Source organism: Rattus norvegicus, chromosome 7 (genome assembly GCF_021556685.1).
Source record: "Rattus norvegicus strain SHRSP/BbbUtx chromosome 7, alternate assembly SHRSP_T2T, whole genome shotgun sequence".
NCBI lineage: Eukaryota > Metazoa > Chordata > Mammalia > Rodentia > Muridae > Rattus > Rattus norvegicus.
In genome coordinates, this window is record NC_141540.1 from 116,569,379 (window position 1) to 116,596,719 (window position 27,341).

The 27,341-nt window shown below is 45.3% G+C and overlaps 1 protein-coding gene across 1 annotated transcript; it reads right to left on the reverse strand.

Annotated features, from left to right (window-relative positions):
- Positions 1-1,105: 1,105 nt before the first annotated feature.
- Ly6al1 (lymphocyte antigen 6 complex, locus A like 1) lies at positions 1,106-6,231 on the reverse strand. The gene is given in 4 exon segments (NM_001447140.1): positions 1,106-1,498; positions 1,500-1,713; positions 2,584-2,703; positions 6,142-6,231. Coding segments are annotated over 3 exon segments (357 nt in total). The 5' UTR covers positions 2,675-2,703; positions 6,142-6,231; the 3' UTR covers positions 1,106-1,446.
- Positions 6,232-27,341: the final 21,110 nt, after the last annotated feature.

Below are 27,341 nucleotides of genomic sequence, written 5' to 3' on the forward strand. Positions count from 1 at the left end.
AGGACAGTGTTACGTGAGTTCTTGGGGGGTTGCGTCATCCTGAGACTTGAGTGAGGGCCTCCCCGCTCTGGGGGTCTTTCAGTAGTGCATACCTGTAAACCCAGGGCTCAGAAGCAGAGGCCAGAAGAGCCTGCCACAGAATCAATGCAGAATATAGAATAAAGTTCCAGAATCCCTACTCATGACTCAAGTTTTATGGCCCAACAAGCACCATGGCCACATTCCTGGATCTGTGCTTGTCCCAGGGGAGAAGGCTGCAGGGACAAGGGCTTCCTTAGATGACTGATAACTCTACCTTAAAGGATCTTCACCTTGACAAAATCTCAGATGTTCATGACCTCCAAGAGCAGGGGGTAATAATGTCCATAGCACCCAAGTTTCCAGGGTGCTGTCCGTATCTGTGAGGACTCCTGTGATGTTAACTACACAGGATCTGCGCACCTCTGGGACAGCAAGATCTCAAGGCTAAACAGAGAGGAATGATGGATCCTTAGTTGCAAATGTGTGAAATCAGGCCGACACTGGGGACATCCAATATAGACTAGGACTCCAGGAGAGGGAGTGTGAGGCTTTGTTTACTCAGAGCTAAGCCATGAGTCCCTGCAGGAAATGATTTTTACCTCTGGACTAATAGAATTGAACAGGGAAGCCACTACGCTCCATTGAGGGCTTGTCTCCTTGGCTTCCCCACCGCAAGCAAGTGACCTGTGCTTGTGTGTGGCTTAAGGTGCTTCTTCACATGCATGATGCCCTGGGTTCTATCCCCACCAAAGGGTGGGGGATGGGGAAGGAAACTGGCTCAGGAGATGGTTACATAAAGAAGACTCAGGGTCACCAGCATTCACAAGGCAGAGAATAGGCGTCTAACCCAGGCAAATCACAAGCAAGAGACTTTGCCTGTGCAGATAAAGCAGACTGCTCTTCATCCCCCCTCTTTCTTCCTCCAGCATCAGCCCTGAGGGAAGCCCACCCTAACCAAGTGGTTCCCCAGTCTTAGCTGGTTAACATGAGCTAGCTAGTGCGGGTAGCAGAAAGGGCAGAGATGTGAACTGGCAGGCAGGACTCAGCAGACACAGTGTAGCAAAAGAAAAACTGAGATCTTGGCTGGGAGAACAGAGAGTTTATTGGACTCAAATAGGGGGATGTTGAGAGGCATGTGTGGGAACCCTGCAGGACCCCAGATTTTTATGTATGGATGGAGGTGGTCACACAGTGCCTTGGGTTTCTGTCTCTTCCCCGTGCTGTCCACATGCCTCCAGGGCCAAGAGCAGCAAACCACAACATAATGGCATTCCAGGAAGTACATATCTGAAAGCCCTAGAGAGGGGAGTGGGGCACCTACCCAGCAGGGGCTATAGAGTTGAAACAAGGTGTTCCACACCCTACCCCCACCTCAGAGTTTCTATTACTCAGAATTTATCACTAGAGGGCTCCAGGGAGGAGTGATTACACATGAGGATAAAAGGACAAGGGTGGCGGGGCCTTGGAGGAGCCATTACAGCAAGGTCTGCAGGAGGAATGAGCCCAGGCTGAACAGAAGCACCCTTGCCATGGTCCAGGTGCTGCCTCCAGTGGGCCCTGCTGCGTTGCAAAGATCTGTATTGCAACAGGAAATCTTCATGTCGACAACAGTACCCAGGATCTCGGTTGTTTGAGGACTCGTTGGGCAGACGGGAAGGCAAATATGGTCCTTTACTTTCTGTCTTACAGAGCCTGCAAGACATCAGGGAGTGAGTCACTTCTTATGCAGGAACAACAGAGCACCCCAAAGGATGGGCCACATGTCACCAGGCCTGGATGGCCCAGACTTGTCTCTAAGGCATGTTGAAGCCAGACAAGTCGCTCAGACTTAAAACCCCAGAACTTGGAAGACTGGGGCAGGAGAATTTTTATGAGTTCCATTCCACACTGGGTTACGTGGGGGCTTCTGGGCAAACCTGGGCTAGAGTGAGACCCTGCCTCAAATAACAAACAAATGAAACAAAGATCAAAACCATGGGCTGGTAAGGAGACTTGGTACATAAAGTGGTTGCTTGTTTGCACAATCATGAGACACCCTCCTCCCAGTTCTGGTCACTAAAGCCCATCAAAAAATGGGCAGGCAAGGTGGCCTACTTGTATCTCTGTGCTTAAAATACAAAGATGGGGATCCCCCGAGATGAGCTCACTGGCTAGACAAGCTGAACATGAAAGACTTGAATTCAGTGTGAGACCCTGGCTCAGCAAATAAAATAGTTGTCACAGGAGATTCCCATCAACTTCTGGGTCTCTTACACTTGTACCTCCCCAGTGCCTGCACATCCACATGTGTGTGCACATGTGTCTTTACATGCAACGTGCTGTGGAAGCAGCTCAGTCAGTGAAGTGCTTGCCACATGGAAGCATTAAGGACCCAAGTTCAATTCCCAGCAACCATATAAATAGCTAGCCGAGCACGGGGTGCTGGTTATAATCTCCGTGCTGGGGAGAGGGAATCGGGAGGTATCTACCTGGAAGGAGGGGAACCATGCTCCAGAACTTGTACCCAGACTTTTTCTTCCAAGCCACCGCCAACCATATTTATACAGGCTACGGGGAACTTACTCATAACAACTTCTGCCACCTGAATAGCACAGACTCCATCAGGGTAGGGGCAGGTAGCAGTTGATGAGCAGGTATTACCAAATGGGATCATCGTGCAATTGTAGCAGTTTAGGCCCTGAGCTGAGAAAGAAGCCAATACATGAGGAGGGTTAGGGCATGCCCTTCCTAGCCCAGACCCCTCCTCTACAATGTCTTTACCTCCACACAGCTGCTGGCCACTAGGACAGAGCAAGGACACTACTGCCCAGTCACCTCCACCAAAAGGAGAAGTGAACCAAGCACAACAGTTGTTCAATATGCTCAGGGCTGCTGTCTCAGTCAGCCAGCCCCACAGGAGAGACCTGGACCTCAAGAGGCATTAGCCACCATAGTGGGAAGGCATAGAAACCAAACATCTGCTGAAGCAGTGAATGGTTGTATAAGTAGGTACTAAGGGCTGCCAGATGGGGAGGGCTGTTCTGCCCTGTCCCACCCTAAACCTGCAGAGCTTGTCTCTGGGTCTAGGAGGATGACTGAGCACTGAACCTCCCAGAGTCCAGCTCAAAGCTGAGGCTTCCTGCAATACAGACGTAACTAGATGTATAGATGTATTTGAACTCAGAACCTCTTAAAGTAAGGAAATTCTAGTATTTGGGCTTCATGTGGCATGGGCTGGGGCATAAGAAAAAGTCAAATGCCAAGAGTTAAGGATTCTACACCCCTTGACATGGCAACTTGGTCACAAAAGAAGCCTTTGTCACTTTGTATGTACACAAGTCAGTGTCCTGACTGGGAGGCAAAGGCAGCAGGGTAGAGTCGCTCTGGTGGCGAGGGTTTGTGGCAGAGGTTAGTGCTCTCCAAGAGTCCCCCTGGCATGTGGTGATGGTTGCAAGGCAGGCACTGGCAGTTTACAGACCCAGGAAGCACCCCAGCACAGGAGGCTTCACCCACCACACGCCAGTCCCCAATCCCCTGACCCCAGCACACCTCAGGCACTGGGCATACAGTGGAAATGCAGGTGCCCACCACCCAGAGGCCCCGTTCCATCTCCAGTGTACCCTCCTGCCCTCTCTCATTTTCCACCTCACCTCTTTCTGCACACAGTAGGGGCAGGAGAAGAATGAGCACACACGACTTTATAGCGCAAGAACTGTTCATCCTCAGAGAATGGGTGCACAGAGAAAACCTTGGAAATTGCACCCAGTTAAGAGACTTCCAATCTCGTCTCAGGGCTCCCACGCAGCTCAGGCATCCAATCCAACCCCCGAACACACACACACACACACACACACACACACACACACACACACACACACACACACACACAGAGTTTTCTCCATGGAATAGATGTCTGTCTATAACTCTTATCTACTACCCGCCCAGCTTTTCCTTCCTAACCCCAAACTGCCTCCCACAGCCCTATCAGGAGGCTCTTCTCTGTGCTTGCCAACTATCAGCTCCCTCCTGACACCAGTCCTTACTTCCTCTCTGTGACCAGGTTGCAGGCACCGTGGAAAATTCTAGCAGATGAAGACTTATTTAAGTACTTTACTTTCCCTCAGCTCCTCCCATCTGACATCCTGAAAAGGGACGGTTTAGGGATATACTTCCCCCAGGTCTAATGTTTATTGCATAAGAGTTAACGGGGTTTGTTGGTTAGCTCAGGGAGTCAGATTTACAGTAGTTGGGGAGGGAAGACCACTCAGTTGCTGAGGGATCTTGGTGCTGGAAAACTCAGATGGCAGAAGGGCAGGGGCCTTGGTTGACTTGTGCTTACCATTCAGAAAGTAAGGCAAGGAAGCAACGTGCTCAACTTTTTCCGGGTTTTTGGTTTTTATTTTTGTTTGTTTGTTTTTTTGTTTTGGATTTTCTGAGACAGAGTTTCTCTGTGTGGCTTTGGCTGTCCTACAACTTCCTCGGTGAGACCAGGCTGGCTTGAACTCGTAGCTATCAAAGGTGTGCAGTAGCTGCTGCTGCTTCTACCACTACCACCTGCCATTTTCCTGTCTCTGAATAGTGGGTATGTGTTGCAGTGGCTCAGAGCCCACAGTCCTCCTTCCTCTAAGCAGGTAAACTACTGACTAATAGTTGAAGACTAGGTCTGGTGAGCAGGCCCCTAACAGCGTGTTGCATCCACAATGTGAGAGTCCTGGGCCAAGAACTAACTGGCAACTGAGGTGGAAGTTACTAAGCAGGGTCTGATGTGTTTGGGTGATATCTGGGGCTGTGGGTGCTATGAGCATCTGGAAGCTAGAGGCAGAGATGCTTTTCATGACACAAGTCAGTCTTATGCAGAGGATGAATGACCCCAGTGTCCCCGCTGCCCAAAAGCCTGTTGAAGCAGCCACATGCTCATTATCCCTGCTCTAGTTTGTACGCTGCCTGTCCCTATACCTATGAGGTCCTAGTCCAATGTGTTCCACAATGGACATGAGTTTCCCTGGCCTTTATGTCACTGCCATGTGGCATAGTATTCTAACAATTAAAATCTTACTAATGAGCCACATATTGATGACATCTGTGACCCAGCCCTGGGATTTTGCCCACAGCAAGCCAGAGTCTGAGTTCCCTAACTCCATGGAGCTTAGAGCTCAGTGAGTAGGCCCACTTAAGCCTCTACAAGGCACTGACTGATACAGGTTAGAGAAGGAAAGCTGGACACAAAAAGAGACCCGAGCTGAAAATCATCCTGAGAGGATGACATAGCAAAAGAACAGGCATGCTCAGAGGACAACTGTGTCCCAAAATGGTCCACAGAATCAGTGAAACTGAGTGCATCCACTTAAGCAGGCAAGGCTGCTAAGGAAAGGAAGTCAGAGACTCAGTGAACATCGGGCAGATTCCCCTGATGGGAGACACAGGGCTGAAACAAGAGTCTCATTCTTCCTGTGATTTCTAGGTGGTTCACATGTACATTCAACTCCAGTGTCAATGTTCTGGGTTATGTAGGATGATCAATTGAAAAGAGAGACACTGTAGATCAAAGGCAGGATTCTGTTTTTTTTTTTTTTTTTTTTTTTTTGATTTTTTTTTAGGAGCTGGGGACAGAACCCAGGGCCTTGCGCTTGCTAGGCAAGTGCTCTACCACTGAGCTAAATCCCCAACCCCCAAAGGCAGGATTCTGAAAGAGCAGTGGGGAATTGGCCTTTTCGGTAATGAGTACCATACCTAAGGACTGCTTCAAAGCCTCGGTGCCATCACCCCATACAAGATGGCGTGGTTCTGTTAAAATTCTGTTACTTTCCATGGCCTGTACCCTAGCACCATTACAAAAATCCCTTATTTGTTACCCTATAATCTATGATGCGATCAGACCTTGTTTTCCAATAACATTGGATAACCCAGCACACACCACCGTGGTAGGAGGAAGAGAACAGGGAGGAAATTTTTCTCCATAATTCCCCTCACATGCTGTTCCAGGCAAATAAAAATGTCTATATAAAGGAAAGAGCAGCAGAGACCAAGGCCCTGCAAAAAAACATGGGGCATCGGTGGCAGATCCAAGTGACAAGCCCTCCCAATTCTTATCACCCAAAGAGTTTATGGGTTTTTTAACAGATGATGGTTGAGGTCACTTACAGTAACACGCATAGTGTCGAAGCCAGTAAGTTACCGCCAAGTCTCAGCTGCCAGTTCATCTTCTGTTTCCTCTAGCATCTTCTGAGACCACTTACAGCTGGAGGGGAGCAAGAGGGAGTAACGGCTGGAACCCCATTTGACAGTCCTCCCCTGTGACTATAGAGAGTTCTGTCTGTTATCACATACCTGTCGTCGTTTTGCTCCTCTGACCCCATTGCTGGGGCTCCTGGGCAAAATTATCCCTACTCCAGGATGGCGATGGGACCACATCTCCACAGTGCTTCAGACTGCTTCTCTAAAAGTCTTAAACTAGGGGTTCTCATGAGTCCTCCACTTTCCACCCAGCACCACTGTTTGGGAAGTAAGCTTCCCTTAGTGTGGACTCCTGCCCAAGTTCCTGACAGACTCCCTAAATGAACTCTTAAGGAGACGGCAGCAGTGGGCTTGCCGATTCTTAGAGTTCGATGTACCAGATGTTACCAGGCTTGTGTGAGTGAAGCCAGGCCCTCTGCAGAGAGGGCTACATGCAAGACAAAACACACCCAGCCTCCCTCCTGCCTTACAACTCAGCCAGCAGCCGGACTACAGTCACACTGAACAGGTCAAATATTAGCCAAGCCTGTTCCTCTCCACAGAGAATGAAGGACCTCTGTTAAGTAGCCTCTGTTAAGTAACCTCTGTTAAGGTCACATATGCCTCCCTCACCGCCTTCAGTCACACAGCAAAGGTTTCTCCTTAACTAAGTGTACCTCTTCCAAGTGCCACTTGCCCCTCCCCCACCAGTGTGGTCTCAGGATGCAGAGGTCCTGGGAAGCAGCTGTTGCAGGGTAGTAAGTTTGGTGGGGATATATGATTCAGAAGACTGTGTGAAAAGGACAGCTCCTTTTCTGAAACAGAGGGGCTGGATTATACAGTTTGAGTCAGGGGAAGGGGAGGAAAGGGATAGAAGAGGAAGTGGGTGGTGAGGGCAGAGGCTTCTAAGTGTTTCATCCAATCACATGGTTTCTAAGCAGACAGTACTCTGGTTGAAAGAAGACAGTACTCTGGTTGGGAACCAGAAATCCGCCTGATTTTATCATAACTTGGCTTTTGTCTCAATGGAGTTGAGTAGGTCCAAGCCTGCTTTAGGGAGAGAGGAACCCCAATCCTTCAGTGCTTTATGATGGCTGTCCAGTGGTATGGTCAGGGTTAGCATTCCTTCTAGGCTCTGCCCATAGTTACCTGGCAACAGCTAGGTAAGCCTGACTCACTACAAAGGGGCTGCTTTACCCCTCCTCACTCTCTTCTCTTGCTCCTTCCCTCTCTTCCCCTCTGTCCCTTCTCTCTCTGTTCCCCTCCCCTCTCTCTCCATGTGAGCATGCACAGCCTCAACTCTTCTCTTCCCCCCCCCAGCCCCCCTACTCCCTCCCCATGCCCTAATAAACTCTATTCTATACTATACCTGTCGTATGGCTGGTACTTCAGGGAGAAAGGATGCCTCATTATGGGCCTGCAGAGGCACTGCCCGCCCCGAGCACCATAGACTCCACCAAACATATCCCTGGCTTTGTTTTCCTTTTGTAAAACACAACAGTCAGTTCTCTACTGTCCCTCATCTGTTTTGGGAACCCACATCTCCCCTTTTGTTTCTCAGAATGGGGCCATGTCATATCTGTCAGCATGGTTTGTGGGAGTAGCTTGTTATTGTACCAGAACTGGTTGATGGTGTCTGTGGTTATATTAGTACCTTGTTTTTATAATACATGGGGTGAGAAGGAGGGGACCGCCGATGGCTACCCATCAAGGACAAGAGGGAGAGATTGAGGGGGGTTGAGTACCAAGAGGCGGAATCATTGAAGGCATATTGGGACCTCGAATTGTGGCAGAGTCATGAAGGGCCTTAATATTTTGTCCATCCCTCCTCCAGGATGACACAAGTTCCATTTCCCTCCTCACTTCTGCTTTTCAGAGGTCCAAAGTGTTCTGATCTTAGCTTCGGATGTCATGAAGTCACACCATATGACAGATCTCAAGTGGGAGGTTGACCAGGGGTAGGGGTGTGGGGATGGGGTGTTGGTGAGTCCCTGAGGCCGGCAGTGAAGATACTGATGCCTGATTGGAAACTAATGCTAGGTGACATCCTGTTAGTTTACCTATGTTACCTTCCTGTTTTGCAGTACAAGTCCAGCAAGGGTGGCCAATTGTACCTGGGGAACAATTATAACAGGAACGCAGAGGTAGGGAGGCCCTCAAAACGTGGGGATCTCCTGTAAGGGTTAAAGGAGAGACCCAGGCGGAACCATGCAAGGTAGCAGTAGACTATTCCAAGGCTAAGAGGGAAACAGAAAGAAGGCACTAATAAACATGGAGAGGCATTGGGGTGGTGCTCTGAGAGATGCCTGGGGTATGGGTAATGCTCTACCATCCCCTTGTTTGGCTTGGAACACCTCCCCCTACCGAAAAAAACAAAACAAAACAAAACAAAACAAAAAACGTTAAGCGTACACAGGCACTTTATCTGAGAAGAGCAGAACTTCCACTGTTACTGTGCTGCCTGCTGCCATTAAGGTCTCTTGCCTGAAGGAGGATTCTACTTGGTTTCTCGGGCTATCGCATCCCCGCTCCCCTCTTTAAATATTAGAAATGATACTTGTAGTGAGCCGTATTGGATTTGGGCCTAGCCGCTTTGTGACTGCATAGCTCAAGGTGGCTACTTGACTCTGGGCTGCATGGCCACAGAAGTTTAACCTTGAAATGACTGCCATACAGACTTGAGATTGTTGAACTAAGAGCCTCTCCCAGGAAGACCCTGGGAGCAATGACAGGATGTTTCAGCCTGAGCAAAACACCGGATGTCCCTGAGCAGATTTCTGAGAAGGGTTCAACCTTTTCAAAGAACATGTCCCCGGAAGACTGTTGCCTCTTTGTTATAGGAGGATATCTTGCAGTGTAGTGATTCACCTTATATCCTTGGGCACTTCCCAAACTCCCCCACCCAAAGCTTCAGTTCCCGCTTCTATTCCTGCCTCAGAGCTTTAAATGCTGTACATTTCTCTGAATAAATGAGACCTTGACAACAGAATCTTGCTTGGCCTCCTTCTTCTCTTCACCCCCATTTTGGCCCACAGGTAGAAAGCCTCTTCGGGACCCTGAATAACTGGGTCCCTGCTGGCGGGGACAGATACTATGAGGTTAAGAAGCCCCTAAGGACAGCCAGACTCTCATAATCAGTTCTGGACCACACCTCCTGTTTCCCTGGCAACACCCCAATTTTTACAAAAGGAAAAGGAACACAGTTGCCCCTCCCTCAAATTTAAAATATCAAATACAGGAAGGTCAGACATATGGACTTTGTTTAGGCCCACTTAAGGAAAGCTGTCTCTTAAGGTGAATCAGAGCCTCTTATGAAATTATTTGTATTTCACCTCTCTCCCACCACATCTTGATTTTTTTTTCAAGACAGGGTTTCTCAGTGTAGCCCTGGACATCTTGGAACTCACTCTGTTGACCAGGCTAGCCTCAAATTCACAGATCTCCCTGGGCAGGCTTCCCAAGTGCTGGGATTAAAGGATTAGTTCATTAATTCTCTTTAATCCACTCTGTTTCAGAATTTTTGGTCAAACGAAGATCTGGATTCTACCTCTGACTCTGGGTGGAAACAAAAGTAAGATTATAGAAGCATACCAGTACCCTCTCCTCTAAGAGTTAATATCAAACATCACAGGGAAGGAAGGACAGAGAGAATAAGTCCGGGTATGTTTATTTGTTTGCTTGGGCTCTGCTTGGTTCTTCACTTTTATGTTCATAGACTCCTTCAGTCGGCAGAAGGAGGGGTTTCAGAAAGGTATTATATTGCAAGTCAGCTTAAGCAAGCAGAACCATCATTTAGTGTTAGGGTCTGAGATTCGCTGAAGGATGACCCCAGACTCAAGTAGTAAGCAAAGGGAAAGAACCTTTACTCTGCAGAAATTAGCAGTGTAGTGCCAAGGAAATGTTAGTGATCCCCCAAAACCGGACAGGAGCCAATCTGATGCACATCACAGCAGGGTTTTTATTCTATTTGAGCTAGCTCAGCCCCACAAGGTACCACAGTTACACATCGTGGTTTTGGGGTGGGGTTGGCTAGCCCTAAATGTCTTCGGGGCGAGGTGTTTTTTTTTTCATCTTTATTAACTTGAGTATTTCTTATTTATATTTTGATTGTTATTCCCCTTCCCGGTTTCCAGGCCAACATCCCCCTAACCCCAACACCCCTTCTCTATGGGTGTGCCCCTTCCCATCCTCCCCACATTACCGCCCTCCCCCCAACAATCACATTCTCTGGGGGTTCAGTCTTGGCAGGACCAAGGGCGTCCCCTTCCACTGGTACTCTTACTAGGCTATTCATTGCTACCTATGGGGTGGGATCCCAGGGTCAGTCCATGAATAGTCTTTGGGTAGTGGCTTAGTCCCTGAAAGCTCTGGTTGGTTGGCATTGTTGTTCATATGGGGTCTCAAGCCCATTCAGCTCTTTAGTCCTTACTCTGATTCCTTCAACTAGGGTCCCGTTCTCAGTTCAGTGGTTTGCTGCAGGCATTCGCCTATGTATTTGCTGTATTCTGGCTGTGTCTCTCAGGAGAGATCTACCTCGGTTCCTGTCAGCCTGCACTTCTTTGCTTCATCCATCTTATCTAATTGGGTGGCTGTATATGTATGGGCCACATATGCGGCAGGCTCTGAATGGGTGTTCCTTCTGCCTCTGTTCTAAACTTTGCCTTCCTATTCCCTCCCAAGGGTATTCTTGTTCCCCTTTTAAAGAAGGAGTGAAGCATTCGCATTTTGGTCATCCCTCTTGAGTTTCATGTGGTCTATGCATCTAGGGTAATTCAAGCATTTGGGCTAATAGCCACTTATCAATGAGTGCATACCATGTGTGTTTTTCTGTGATTGTGTTACCTCACTCAGGATGATATTTCCACTTCCATCCATTTGCCTATGAATTCATAAAGTCATTGTTTGTGATAGCTGAGTAATATTACATTGTGTAGATGTACCACATTTTCTGTATCCATTCCTCTGTTGAAGGGCATCTGAGTTCTTTCCAGCTTCTGCTTATTATTAATAAGGCTGCTATGAACATAGTGGAGCATGTGTCTTTGTTATATGTTGGAGGCATCTTTTGGGTATATGCCCAAGAGTGGTATAGCTGGGTCCTCAGGTAGTTCAATGTCCAATTTTCTGAGGATCCTCTAGACTGTTTTCCAGAATGGTTGTAACAGTCTGCAATCCCACCAACACTGGAGGAGTGTTCCTCTTTCTCAACATCCTCACCAGCATTTGCTGTCACCTGAGTTTTTGATCTTAGCCATTCTCACTGGTGTGAGGTGAAATTTCAGGGTTGTTTTGATTTGCATTTCCCTTACTGCTAAAGATGTTGAACATTTCTTTAGGTGTTTCTCAGCCATTCGGCATTCCTCAGCTGTGAATTGTTTGTTTAGCTCTGAACCCCATTTTTAATAGGGTTATTTGTCTCCCTGTGGTCTACCTTCTTGAGTTCTTTTTATATTTTGGATATAAGCCCTCTATCAGTTGTAGGATTGGTAAAGATCTTTTCCCAATCTGTTGGTTGCCATTTTGTCCTAACAACGGTGTCCTTTGCCTTACAGAAGTTTTGCACTTTTATGAGATCCCATTTGTCCATTCTTGATCTTAGAGCACAAGCCATTGGTGTTTTGTTCAGGAAATTTTCCCCAGTGCCCATGTTTTTGAGATGATTCCCCACTTTCTCCTCTATTAGTTAGAGTGTATCTGGTTTGATGTGGAGGTCCTTGATCCACTTGGACGTATGCCTTGTACAGGGTGATAAGCATGGATCGATCTGCATTCTTCTACATGCTGAACTCCAGTTGAACCAGCACCATTTGCGGAAAATGCTATATTTTTTCCATTGGATGGTTTTGACTCCTTTGCCAAAACTCAAGTGACCTTCAGTGTGTGGTTTCATTTCTGAGTCTTCAATTCTATTCCACTGGTCTATCTGTCTGTCTCTGTACCAATACCATGCCGTTTTTATCACTATTGCTCTGTAATACTGCTTGAGTTCAGGGATAGTGATACCCCCAGAAGTCCTTTTATTGTTGAGGATAGTTTTAGCTATCCTGGGTTTTTTGTTATTCCAGATTTATTTGCAAATTGTTCTGTCTAACTTTCTGAAGAATTGAATTGGTATTTTGATGGGGATTGCATTGAATCTGTAGATAGCTTTTGGTAAAATGGCCATTTTTACTATATTAATCCTGCCAATCCATGAGCATGGGAGATCTTTCCATCTTCTGAGGTCTTCTTCAATTTCTTTCTTCAGAAGCTTGAAGTTCTTATCCTACAGATCTTTCACTTGCTTGGTTAAAGTCACACCGAGGTATTTTATATTATTTGGGACTATTAGGAAGGGTGTCATTTCCCTAATTTCATTCTCGGTTCCTTTCTCTCTTGTGTCGAGGAAGACTACCGATTTATTTGAGTTAATTTTATACCCAGCCACTTTGCTGAAGTTGTCAATCAGCTTTAGTAGTTCTCTGGTGGAACTTTTGGGATCACTTAAATATACTATCATATCATCTGCAAATAGTAATATTTTGAATTCTTCTTTTCCAATCTGTATCCCTTTGATCGCCCGTTGTTGTCTGTTTGCTCTGGCTAGAACTTCAAGAACTATATTGAATAAGTAAGGGGAGAGTGGGCAAACTTGTCTAGTCCCTGATTTTAGTGGGATTGCTTCAATTTTCTCTCCATTTAGTTTAATGTTAGTGACTGGTTTGCTGGATAAGGCTTTTTACTATGTTTAGGTATGAGCCTTGAATTTCTATTCTTTCCAGGACTTTTATCATGAAGGGGTGTTGAATTTTGTCAAATGCTTTCTCAGCATCTAATGAAATGATCATGTGGTTTTGTTCTTTCAGTTTGTTTATATAATGGATTACATTGATGTTTTTCTGTATATTAAACCATCCCTGCATGCCTGGGATGAAGCCTACTTGATCATGGTGGATGATTGTTTTGATGTGCTCTTGGATTTGGTTTGCCAGGATTTTATTGAGCATTTTTGCGTCGATATTCATAAGGGAAATTGGTCTGAAGTTCTCTTTCTTTGTTGGGTCTTTGTGTGGTTTAGGTACAAGAGTAATTGTGACTTCCTAGAAGGAATTCTGTAGTGCTCCATCTGTTTCAATTTTGTGGAATAGTTTGGATAGTATTGGTATGAGATCTTCTATGAGGGTCTGATAGAATTCTGCATTGAACCCATCTGGACCTGGGCTCTTTTTGTTTGGGAGACCTTTAATGACTGCTTCTATTTCTTTAGGAGTTATGGGGTTGTTTAAATGGTTTATCTGTTCCTGATTTAACTTGGGTGCCTGGTATCTCTCTAGGAAACTGTCCATTTCCTGCAGATTTTCAAGTTTTGTTGAATATAGGCTTTTGTAGTAGGATCTGATGGTTTTTTGAATTTCCTCTGATTCTGTAGTTATGTCTCCCTTTTCATTTCTGATTTTGTTAATTTGGACACACTCTCTGTGTCCTCTCATTATCCTGCCTAAGAGTTAATCTATCTTGTTGATTTTCTCAAAGAACCAACTTTTGGTTCTGTTGATTCTTTGTATGGTCCCTTTTCTTTCTACTTGTTTGATTTCAACTATGAGTTTGATTATTTCCTGCCTTCTAATCCTCCTGGGTGTATTTGCTTCTTTTTGTTCTATAGCTTTTAGGTTTGCTGTCAAGCTGCTGATATATGCTCTCTCCCATTTCTTTCTACAGGCACTCAGAGCTATGAGTTTTCCTCTTAGCACAGCCTTCATTGTGTCCCTAGTTTGGGTATGTTGTACCTTCATTTTCATTAAATTCTAAAAAGTTTTTAATTTCTTTCTTTATTTCTTCCTTGACCAGGTTATCATTGAGTAGAGCATTGTTCACCTCCCATGTATATGTGGACATTCTTCCCTTATTATTATTAAAGAACAGCTTTACCCCATGGTGGTCGGATAGAAGGCATGGGATTATTTCTGTCTTTCTGTATTTATTGAGGCCTGTTTTATGACCAATTATATGGTCAATTTTGGGGAAAGTACCATGAGGTGGTGAGAAGAACGTATATCCATTTGTTTTAGAAGAGAATGTTCTACAAATATCTGTTAAGTCCATTTGGTTCATGACTTCTCTTAGTCTGTATATGTCTCTGTTTAATTTCTGTTTCCATGATCTGTCCATTAATGAGAATGGGGTGTTGAAATATCCTACTATTATTGTGTGAGGTGCAGTGTGTGCTTTGAGCTTTAGTAAGGTTTCTTTTATGTATGTAGGTGCCATTGTGTTTGGAGCATAGATATTTAGGATTGAGATTTCATCTTGGTGTATTTTTCCTTTGATGAATATGAATGTCCTTCCTTACCTTTTTTGATGACTTTTAGTTGAAAATCAATTTTATTTGATATTAGAATGGCTACTCCAGCTTGCTTCTTCAGACCATTTACTTGGAAAGTTGTTTTGCAGCCTTTCACTCTGAGGTAGTGTCTGTCTTTGTCTCTGAGGTGTGTTTCCTGTAGGCAGCAGAATGCAGGGTCCTCGTTGCGTATCCAGTTTGTTAATCTATATCTTTTTATTGGGGAGTTGAGACCTTTTCCCCGCCTGTTGAGAATGCATGAAGCAAGGCTCAAAGTGGAAACATTGAGATAAAAAGCACTGAGGTCTAGGAGGAAACGTCGTATTAGGTTACACTTCCACAGTACTGTCGGTCACCAAAAGGATGTCAGGACAGGAAGCCAAATGGGGCAGGAACCTGGAGGCAGGAGCTGATGCAGATGACAGGGAGGAGTGCTGCTTACTGGCTTTCTCCTCTCCCACCCCAGGGCTTGTTCAGCCTGTTTTCTTATACAGCCCAGGGCCATCAACCCAGGGATGGCCCCACCCACAAATGGCTGAGCTCCCCCCCATCAATCACCAACTAAGAAAATGCTTTACAGTTGGAGTGTATGGGGGCATTTTTCTCAATTGTCCCTCTAATATTATTTGTACCGGTTATCATAACTGGGCCCTGCATCCTCCAAAGTGTTACCACCTGTCAGGTGAACAATGCTAGAATCGCTCGTCTCAGTTCCAAAATGGCCGCCCCGAGACGACCATTCACATATGCAATAGGCACGAGTGTTTTTAATTTCAAGAAAGGCAGAAGTCTGCGTGTAGGCTGTTGGCCAATTATTAAAATGGCAAGTCCAGACAAGGGCGCCAAGTCTTGTACAGAAAACTAGAGAAATTTTAGTGAGGGCTGGGTAATCTAAAACTTTATTAGCCGGTGCCAGGGAAGTAACATGGGTTGGTTTCTTATTGGCTGCTATGTTAGTTTTTCTCTATTTGGTGAGGCCTTCAGGAAATCCAGGAACCAACTCAGCCGGCAAATGCTCACAGAGGCAAGAATGGTTTACAGCTCATTTTTGCTGTTTTCCCTGGTAAACCAAAACTTCATTTCCAAGGGAACTTTATTTTTTTCAGGGAACCTCTCAACCGACACTCAACAACTTATTAGAGGCAGTCAAGGATTTGACAGGGATGAATATGTCCAGGAAATGAGGAACGCTCTCAACGACATTTCGGAGGCAGGAGAACATTATGCTGTATTGTTAAAAATGTTGTGGTTTGCCCTGATGTTATCTGTATTTTGATGCTATTTCCACTGCCCCCAGGACAGCTGCCTAGTTACGTACTCAGAACTCAGGTGACTTCACTAGAACCACCTCCCCATTGAATTTGTAAAGTACAGGTGAGGGGCAGGTACAGGATAGAAGGAGGCCTATCACTGGAGGAGAAGGAAGGATGCATGGGAAAGAAGTTTGAAGGAAGTGGAAGAGACTAGAACAGAGAGGAGACTGGAGGAGGAGAGGGTGAGAAGCCATGGCAGGTGATGTTAAGATTCTGCTCTGTGTATTTACACGTTGTTATCAATGTTCCTAAGGGATGGATGGTACCGGGCTTTGTATGTTTAAGTGGGCAATCATATCTTACCAATTGGGTCAAAGAATATTGTGGGTCATGGCGAGGAGGGCGGAGAAGGTTGGGCTGTATTGCGGGCCCTGGTTTGCGGCCCGGCGGCAGGAACTGCGCAGACTGCGCACCCCGGCTTCACTGAGGCGGAAGGTGCGCTACGCCTGCGTCACAAAAGAAGCTCAGGGTGTTTACTGGGAGGCCCACACCCGCGGATCCCGGCCCGCAGCAGCTTTCTGCTCCCAGACCCCGTGGGAGAGAGACCTCACCGCCTGGTCAGGTGGGCACTCCTGAGGCTGCAGAGCGGAAGAGACCACCAACACTGCCCACCCCTGCCCACATCCCTGGCCCAAGAGGAAACTGTATAAGGCCTCTGGGTTCCCGTGGGGGAGGGCCCAGGAGCGGCAGGACCCCTGCGCCTGAGACACCGCCGGAACCTGAAGGAACAGACCGGATAAACAATTCTCTGCACCCAAATCCCGTGGGAGGGAGAGCTAAACCTACAGAGAGGCAGACACGCCTGGGAAACCAGAAGAGACTGCACTCTGCACACATCTCGGACGCCAGAGGAAAACACCAAACGCCATCTGGAACCCTGGTGCACTGAAGCTCCTGGAAACGGCGGCGCAGATATTCCTGGTTGCTGCCGCCGCAGAGAGCTTGAGGGCAGCACCCCACGAGCGAACTTGAGCCTCGGGACCACAGGTAAGACCAACTTTTCTGCTGCAAGTGACCTGCCTGGTGAACTCAAGACACAGGCCCACAGGAACAGCTGAAGACCTGTAGAGAGGAAAAACTACACACCCAAAAGCAGAACACTCTGTCCCCATAACAGGCTGAAAGAAAACAGGAAAACAGGACTACAGCACTCCTGACACACAGGCTTATAGGACAGTCTAGCCACTGTCAGAAATAGCAGAACAAAGTAACACTAGAGATAATCTGATGGCGAGAGGCAAGCGCAGGAACCCAAGCAACAGAAACCAAGACGACATGGCACCATCGGAGCCCAATTCTCCCATCAAAACAAACATGGAATATCCCAACACACCAGAAAAGCAAGATCTAGTTTCAAAATCATATTTGATCATGATGCTGGAGGCCTTCAAGAAAGACGTGAAGAACTCCCTTAGAGAAACACAGGAAAACATTAATAAACAAGTAGAAGCCTACAGAGAGGAATCGCAAATATGCCTGAAAGAATTCCAGGACAACATAAATAATCAAGTAGAAGCCCATAGAGAGGAGTCACAAAAATCCCTAAAAGAATTCCAGGAAAACACAAACAGTTGAAGGAATTAAAAATGGAAATAGAAGCAATCAAGAAAGAACACATGGAAACAACTCTGGATATAGAAAACCAAAGAAGAGACAAGGAGCTGTAGATACAAGCTTCACCAACAGAATACAAGAGATGGAAGAGAGAATCTCAGGAGCAGAAGATTCCATAGAAATCATTGACTCAACTGTGAAAGATAACGTAAAGCAGAAAAAGCTACTGGTCCAAAACATACAGAAAATCCAGGACTCAATGAGAAGATCAAACCTAAGGATAATAGGTATAGAAGAGAGTGAAGACTGCCAGCTCAAAGGACCAGTAAATATCTTCAACAAAATCATAGAAGAAAACTTCCTTAACCTAAAAAAAGAGATACCCATAGGCATACAAGAAGCCTACAGAACTCCAAATAGATTGGACCAGAAAAGAAACACCTCCCGTCACATAATAGTCAAAACACCAAACGCACAAAATAAAGAAAGAATATTAAAAGCAGTAAGGAAAAAAGTCAAGTAACATATAAAGGCAGACCTATCAGAATCACACCAGACTTTTCGCCAGAGACTATGAAGGCCAGAATATCCTGGACTGATGTCATACAGACCCTGGAGAGATGTCATACAGACCCTAAGAGAACACAAATGCCAGCCCAGGTTACTGTATCCTGCAAAACTCTCAATTAACATAGATGGAGAAACCAAGATATTCCATGACAAAACCAAATTTACACAATATCTTTCTACAAATCCAGCGCTACAAAGGATAATAAATGGTAAAGCCCAACATAAGGAGGCAAGCTATAACCTAGAAGAAGCAAGAAACTAATCGTCTTGGCAACAAAACAAAGAGAAGAAAAGCACACAAACATAACCTCATATCCAAATATGAATATAACAGGAAGCAATAATCACTATTCCTTAATATCTCTCAACATCAATGGCCTCAACTCCCCAATAAAGAGACATAGATTAACAAACTGGATATGCAACGAGGACCCTGCATTCTGCTGCCTACAGGAAACACACCTCAGAGACAAAGACAGACACTACCTCAGAGTGAAAGGCTGGAAAACAACTTTCCAAGCAAATGGTCGGAAGAAGCAAGCTGGAGTAGCCATTCTAATATCAAATAAAATCAATTTTCAACTAAAAGTCATCAAAAAAGATAAGGAAGGACACTTCATATTCATCAAAGGAAAAATCCACCAAGATGAACTCTCAATCCTAAATATCTATGCCCCAAATACAAGGGCACCTACATATGTAAAAGAAACCTTACTAAAGCTCAAAACACACATTGCACCTCACACAATAATAGTAGGAGATTTCAACACCCCACTCTCATCAATGGACAGATCATTGAAACAGAAATTAAACAGAGACATAGACAAAGAGAAGTCATGTGCCAAATGGACTTAACAGATATTTATAGAACATTCTATCCTAAAGCAAAAGGATATACCTTCTTCTCAGCTCCTCATGGTACTTTCTCCAAAATTGACCATATAATTGGTCAAAAAACGGGCCTCAACAGGTACAGAAAGATAGAAATAATCCCATGCGTGCTATCGGACCACCACGGCCTAAAACTGGTCTTCAATAACAATAAGGGAAGAATGCCCACATATACGTGGAAATTGAACAATGCTCTACTCAATGATAACCTGGTCAAGGCAGAAATAAGGAAAGAAATTAAAGACTTTATAGAATTTACTGAAAATGAAGGTACAACATACCCAAACTTATGGGACACAATGAAAGCTGTGCTAAGAGGAAAACTCATAGCTCTGAGTGCCTGCAGAAAGAAACAGGAAAGAGCATATGTCAGCAGCTTGACAGGACACCTAAAAGCTCTAGAACAAAAAGAAGCAAATACACCCAGGAGGAGTAGAAGGCAGGAAATAATCAAACTCAGAGCTGAAATCAACCAAGTAGAAACAAAAAGGACCATAGAAAGAATCAACAGAACCAAAAGTTGGTTCTTTGAGAAAATCAACAAGATAGATAAACCCTTAGCCAGACTAACGAGAGAACACAGAGAGTGTGTCCAAATTAACAAAATCAGAAATGAAAAGGGAGACATAACTACAGATTCAGAGGAAATTCAAAAAATCATCAGACCTTACTATTAAAGCCTATATTCAACAAAACTTGAAAATCTGCAGGAAATGGACAATTTTCTAGACAGATACCAGGTATCGAAGTTAAATCAGGAACAGATAAACCAGTTAAACAACCCCATAACTCCTAAGGAAATAGAAGCAGTCATTAAAGGTCTCCCAACCAAAAAGAGCCCAGGTCCAGACGGGTTTAGTGCAAAATTCTATCAGACCTTCATAGAAGACCTCATACCAATATTATCCAAACTATTCCACAAAATTGAAACAGATGGAGCACTACCGAATTCCTTCTATGAAGCCACAATTACTCTTATACCTAAACCACACAAAGACCCAACAAAGAAAGAGAACTTCAGACCAATTTCCCTTATGAATATCAACGCAAAAATACTCAATATAATTCTGGCAAACCGAATCCAAGAGCACATCAAAACAATCATCCACCATGATCAAGTAGGCTTCATCCCAGGCATGCAGGGATGGTTTAATATACGGAAAACCATCAACGTGATCCATTATATAAACAAACTGAAAGAACAAAACCACATGATCATTTCATTAGAGGCTGAGAAAGCATTTGACAAAATTCAACACCCCTTCATGATAAAAGTCCTGGAAAGAATAGGAATTCAAGGCCCATACCTAAACATAGTAAAAGCCATATACACCAAACCAGTTGCTAACATTAAACTAGATGGAGAGAAACTTGAAGCAATCCCACTAAAATCAGAGACTAGACAAGGCTTCCCACTCTCTCCCTACTTATTCAATATAGTTCTTGAAGAATCGACAAATGGGATCTCATAAAACTGCAAAGCTTCTGTAAGGCAAAGGACACTGTGGTTAGGACAAAACGGCAACCAACAGATTGGGAAAAGATCTTTATCAATCCTACAACAGATAGAGGCCTTATATCCAAAATATACAAAGAACTCAAGAAGTTAGACTGCAGGGAGACAAATAACCCTATTAAAAAATGGGGTTCAGAGCTAAACAAACAATTCACAGCTGAGGAATGCCGAATGACTGAGAAACACCTAAAGAAATGTTCAACATCTTTAGTTATAAGGGAAATGCAAATCAAAACAACCCTGAGATTTCACCTCACACCAGTGAGAATGGCTAAGATCAAAAACTCAGGTGACAGCAGATGCTGGCGAGGATGCAGAGAAAGAGGAACACTCCTCCATTGTTGGTGGGGTTGCAGACTGGTACAACCATTCTGGAAATCAGTCTGGAGGTTCCTCAGAAAATTGGACATTGAACTGCCTGAGGATCCAACTATACCTCTCTTGGGCATATACCCAAAAGATGCCCCAACATATAAAAAAGACACGTGCTCCACTATGTTCATCGCAGCCTTATTTATAATAGCCAGAAGCTGGAAAGAACCCAGATGCCCTTCAACAGAGGAATGGATACAGAAAATGTGGTACATCTACACAATGGAATATTACTCACCTATCAAAAACAATGACTTTATGAAATTTGTAGGCAAATGGTTGGAACTGGAAAATATCATCCTGAGTGAGCTAACCCAATCACAGAAAGACATACATGGTATGCACTCATTGATAAGTGGCTATTAGCCCAAATGCTTGAATTACCCTAGATGCCTAGAACAAATGAAACTCAAGACGGATGATCAAAATGTGAATGCTTCACTCCTTCTTTAAAAGGGGAACAAGAATACCCTTGGCAGGGAAGAGAGAGGCAAAGATTAAAACACAGACTGAAGGAACACCCATTCAGAGCCTGCCCCACATGTGGCCCATACATATACAGCCACCCAATTAGACAAGATGGATGAAGCAAAGAAGTGCAGACCAACAGGAGCCGGATGTAGATTGCTCCTGAGAGACACAGCCAGAATACAGCAAATACAGAGGCGAATGCCAGCAGCAAACCACTGAACTGAGAATAGGACCCTCGTTGAAGGAATCAGAGAAAGAACTGGAAGAGCTTGAAGGGGCTCGAGACCCCATATGTACGACAATGCCAAGCAACCAGAGCTTCCAGGGACTAAGCTACTACCTAAAGACTATACATGGACTGACCCTGGACTTTGACCTCATAGGTAGCAATGAATATCCTAGTAAGAGCACCAGTGGAAGGGGAAGCCCTGGGTCCTGCTAAGACTGAACCCCCAGTGAACTAGACTTTTGGGGGGAGGGCGGCAATGGGGGGAGGGTTGGGAGGGGAACACCCATAAGGAAGGGGAGGGGGGAGGGGGATGTTTGCCCGGAAACCGGGAAAGGGACTAACACTCGAAATGTATATAAGAAATACTCAAGTTAATAAAAAAAAAGATTATTGTGTTGTGTGTTCTTTTATGTGAAGGTTTGAGTGTAGGAAAGTGTGGGGCTAAGATGTGTTTCTGCCAAGATATCTAGGAGATATCTTGGGGCACCGCGGTGCGGACCTAGCGAGGTAAAAGACAACCATTACTTTTTTCATTTTTATACTTTTACAACAACAAAAAAGAAGTCTGGCTCTGTTACCCGGAGCCTGATCTGCCCCATCCCATGGCCCTGACCTGCTTTGGTCATCTTTCCTAACCTCCACGAATCACTTGAAGACCTCACTGCTTTCTTGTTTGTTTGTTTTTTTTTTCTATTGCAGATTTGTCCTTACTGCTACACTGTCTTCTGTAAACCTACTTTGCCAAGACTCTGTAGTTTACTCCTAACCATCCCAGCACTCAGGAGGCACAGACAGGCAGATCTCTGAGAGTTCGAGGACAACCTGGTCTATAGAGTGACTTCCAGGACAGTGAGAGCTACACAAAGAAGCCAGGTCTCAGAAAAAAAGGTAAATGGGGGTGGGAGAACCCCATTTTGGAGGCAGTCACTACTGAGCTCTCATATGTACCCAATAAAAAGCAAGCTTGTTTCAAATTTGGCTCCAAATTGCCATAGTGGTCTTCTTACCACAGTACCTAACAGTGTAGCCAGTCTGAGGTTCAACAGTCATGGGGAAGCATCTTTGCCGGTGCCTTTTATATGAATAATGGGTTGGTGCTTCATGCTGGTTTGTGTCCAAACATAAGCACTAAATTCTTACCTTCACAACTATGTGGCTATTTTCATATACTTTTTTTCTTGTTATTTATGTGAGTTAGAGCTTGACAAAAGTCAGTCCATTTTGATTCTGAAAACACTTGCTCTGTATCCCTATCATCCGTGTGATGGGGCAAGACAGTGCTGAGGGCCCTCCATCTTGGACTCTTGCTAAGGACATTTCCAGCTTTGACTAGAATCTGATCTCTGTGAGGGAGAATCCATTGAAAACCACCCCTCTCTATTCTAGGATGTCCAACTAACTTAGCTTTCATTAAAACTGCCTGTCTGTGTGAAACAAGCTCCCCACTGCCTACCTCCAGCCCCACGCTGGCTAACCAATCATCTTAGCTTCTGTTAAAATGGCCTGCTTTAAACTGCCGACTTCCTCAGAGCTTCTTGTGCCCAAGATGACAGGATGTGGTTTCAGCCTTTACACTCTCTATTCTAGACACTGGGGGCCACAACTAGGTAACCACCACTTCGATGTAGTCCCAGATGTCTGGAATAAAGACTTGCAATTGGCTTTTCACTCGGTGTCAATGTGTGAGTGGCTATCTCTGGCGATCTCCCAGTAATATCTGTTACAGTGGCCTAGAAGACTACAGAAGCTTTGGACCTGCTGACATAAAAATTTAGTTCTCACCTCAAAGGGGAGCGAAAGTAGTTCATTCTGAAGCCAAATATGAATGAGGATGGTCTGGGGGAAAGCCTGAGTTTCAATTTGCTAAGTTATTTCTCTGTCAGTAAAATGAGCAATTTAAGCCAGATTTTAAATATATATATATATATATACTTTATGCATACAAAATATATATTTTATATTTAAATATACATAAATATAGTTATTTTATAAATATATTATATATTGACCACAAGGACCAAGGCCAGAGAAATCACTGTGAAGAGAGAGAGAGAGAAGAGAGAAGGAGGGGGAGGAGAGACCAAAATGTCTGGATTCTATAGGGAACAGCCTTTGGGGAAAGGTCAACCAGCCTCTGTGCTGGAAAGTTCAGGGTTGAGGGCAGGGTAGGCCAGGTAAGGACTGAGGGATGCTGGGAGAATTTAGAGGCCAGGTCTGCTTTGGTATGTAAAAATACGCACCTCAGTTCCTTGTACCCTGGGTCTGAAAACAAACAACCCCAAGTTCCATGGATCAATACGATGAAGTTTTTATATTAAGGACAAAAGAAAAGCCCTAAATCGAGGTACTTCTCAACACGAGTTAAAACATCAGGTCAAGAGGTTACAGTGAATTCAGGACACCTCTGCTATAGAGTCTGGGTGGTGTCTGATGACTCTTGGTTGGAGGAAGCTGGGGTTTTATTAATGCATTCTGACTTCCACACACGCACCTGTCACACACACGAGTGCACATAAACATACAATTAATAAATAATATATTATCAATTAATTAATAAACTAAATGAAAAAACCCTCCTATTTTTAAGCCTAGAGTACCCTTCCATTTATTCAGGCCCACTTCATTTTTTTTTCACGGCTTTTAATGTCCCTCTTGTGCCACTTTGTTTAAACTTATTCTGAGGTGTCCACTTCGTCTTTAGGTTACTTGTAAAAAGAAGTGTTCCCTTCACTTGGTCTTGCTCTTCATCGGTAATCTATAAAACATCACACTGGCTTTGTGTGTTGACCTCATGTCCAGACTTTTGGCTGATTTTCCCCCCTTAGCTCTTCCTACTTATTCCAGAACCTTACTGATGGTTCTGCTTTTTCCAGGTAAACCCTTTAATAGAGGCTGTGGAGAGCAGGGCATGGAGAACACACACATGATCCCAGCATGGAAGGATCTCAAGTTCAAGGCCAGACTGGGTACAAGAGGCTTGCTGGCAAGAGCCTGGGAGCCTTGGGGGCAGAGCTAGTTCCTCTCCTTGACCAGCAGGTGGCGTTTCTCCCCATGCCTTCAGTTGGTTGTCTCTGTACACCTCCATGTCCTGATCTCTTCTAACAGGACATCATTCCAGTTGGGTAAGATCTGCTCTAATGGGTCCACTTTGTCTTAGGTGAGCTTCATTAATAGCCCTGTGGCAATGCAGCCGAGACACTAAGGATTCTAGGGACTCAGGGCTTCAGCACATGAGGCTGCAAAATTTGAAGATTGAAGAGCTGCTTTGAATTTTCTTCCATTGCTTGTTCTTGTTTGTGATGGTTTGTTTGTATGTGCTTGGCCCAGGGAGTGGCACTATTAGGAGTTTTGTCCTTGACTGAGGAGGTGTGTCATTGTGGGTGTGGGCTTTAAGACCCTCATCCTAGCTGCCTGGAAGTCAGTCTTCTCCTGTCTGCCTTTGGAATAACAGGTGGAACTTTAAGCTCCTTGAGCCCCACGTCTGCCTGAATGCTACAACCCTCCTGCCTTGATGATAATGGACTGAACCTCTGAACCTGTAAGCCAGCCCAAATAAATCTTGTCCTTCTCAGACTTGCCTTGGTCATGGTGTCTGTTCACAGCAGTAAAACCCTAAGACATTGTTTCTGCTGTGTGGCCCAGAATGACCTTAAACTTATGTTTAGCTGTCTCAGCCTCCCGAGTGCTGGAATCACAGGCATACCCCACCTGGTTCAGCTATGTCATTTGAAGTAAGGCTTCACGTTGGATAATATAACATATTGGTTTTTACTTTACAATGTAAGTAAACAGGGCTGGCTGGATTCTGACAGTGTTTCCTTTCCAGAGCTGGAGCCTTTATTGATCCACTTTGGTGGGGAAAGAAAAGACGCTTGTTTTCTTTGTGAATAAAGAATTGGAGAGTGAAGGGAAGGCAGTGTGGATGTTGGAAGTTGGGACAGATGGGTACCTGGCAGACTAAGTAAGAAGACTCAGCTGAACACTGCAGCCTGGACCACCAGGGGGAGCCACGGTCATGTGTCGTCCTGAATGAGTTACGGGGCTGGAAAGGATGGAAGTATAGGAGAATAAGTGGCTATGAAAGGATTCTGTACACTGTCACATTGAGTCCCTGATTCTGCGTTTGTCAAAACCACAGCTCGCTTGCACAGCACAGAGAGCTGAGCCATTTCTCCAGCCTGCTCTCTCTCTCTCTCTCTCTCTCTCTCTCTCTCTCTCTCTCTCTCTCTCTCTCTTTTTCTGGTATTTTAAGACAGTCTCACTACGTTAAGACTAGCTCCCCCCAGGTTCACAGTAACCCTGCCTCAGCCTCTTGAGTGCTGGTATTAAAGACATGTGCCACCACACCTGACCCTAAGACCTTTTTGTTTGTTTGTTTCTGAGGTGGGATATCACTTGAGTTTCAGGTACTAGAGTTACAGGCAGATGCTATTGCACTGGGTGTAATGGGGTTCAATGCTGGGAGTGTTGAGGACACGGACTAATGAAGAAGATCTTGAAGCCACTCTCGAGTCTGGGTGCCTGAGGAGGCTGTTTCTCAGATTTTCCTGTCTGTCTGGGCTTTTGGGTGATACTGTAATGGGATAAGATCCACACAGTTGCTGGCTGTGATGATATCAATGTCTGAGGAGTACTGCCCAGTGGGGGTCAGTCACTCAGGGACTTGGGGTGGACTGAAATCTATGAAGGTAGTGGCTTTGTGCCATGATTCCCAAGACCAGGGCTCCCATGACCTATACCCTGAAGGAACTAGCCTCATACCAGATAGCTCTGTCCAGGCTCATACTGAAAAGGACAAGCTCTGGGGAAATCTCCTCAGAAGAGCAACTGTGGTGGCTCTGAGATTCAGGACAGAAGGATGCTTTGTTACCAGACTATTGAAAGGCAATAAAGGAGGGAGTCAAGTCTTCTGCAAGAAGCTTGGACTGCCTCAGTGTAGACAATATCTACTGTGGTGTTCATGACGGATCTAGGTAACGTTCCTAGAGACTGGCATCTGGTCCTAGCAGGTCTAACTACCAAAAACAGTGTGAGGACCCTGGGTTAGACTCCTGGGACATGGGAACCAGAAGGGCACCAGGAAGTAACAGGGACACCTAACAAGCTCTGGTTTTCTCCCTACCTTGATTTAGCTCCCTCTTTGTGATAGGATAGGGTAATAGGGCTGGTGTCACAAGGCTCAAGAGTTGAAGCCTACTCGTGGCCTGGGAACCTTGAGCCATCATCTGCTCTAGTCTGGAGGACATGATCTTTTCAAGGCTAAATACTGGAACATCGAGTGATCTGCTCAGACTCCTCCCAGGAGAAGGATGGGCAGAAGGAGTTAACATTCCAGGGATGACTTGAAAAATGAGGGCGAGGACCAGAAAGAGGAGGGAGAATAGGAAGGGAGGGACCAGGAGCCAAGTTTCACCTCCTAAAAGCAGAATCGAAAGTATCCCAGAGTTAAGTTTCAATTTCCTGGAGCTTGGAGGCAGAAGCGTATGAGAGTCCGTGTGTGTGTGTGTGTGTGTGTGTGTGTGTGTGTGTGTGTGTGTGTGTGTGTCTGTGTGTGTGTGTGTGTGTGTGTGTGTGTAGGTGGGGGGATGGTAAATGGGGGACAGGGTGGAGGGAAGGAAAGGTGCATACTGAACCTCTCAGAAGGCTGTCCAGTCTTTCAAGTGAGGTGCCAGGATGGATCCGTCAGCCTCACCCATGATAGATCCGATTAGACATGATCCAACTTATCTCTCTGATTTGTTCTGGGCCCATTCTGCCTCCAGACCCAGAGCGGCTCTCCTGTCACTGCTGCTAGTTAGTGATCAGTGACCAAGGCTTCCCCAGTCTGATCCTGCTTGCCCTGCTCCAACCAGCAAGTGCTTAGCTACCTCCCTCTGTCCCAAGGACTCCAGT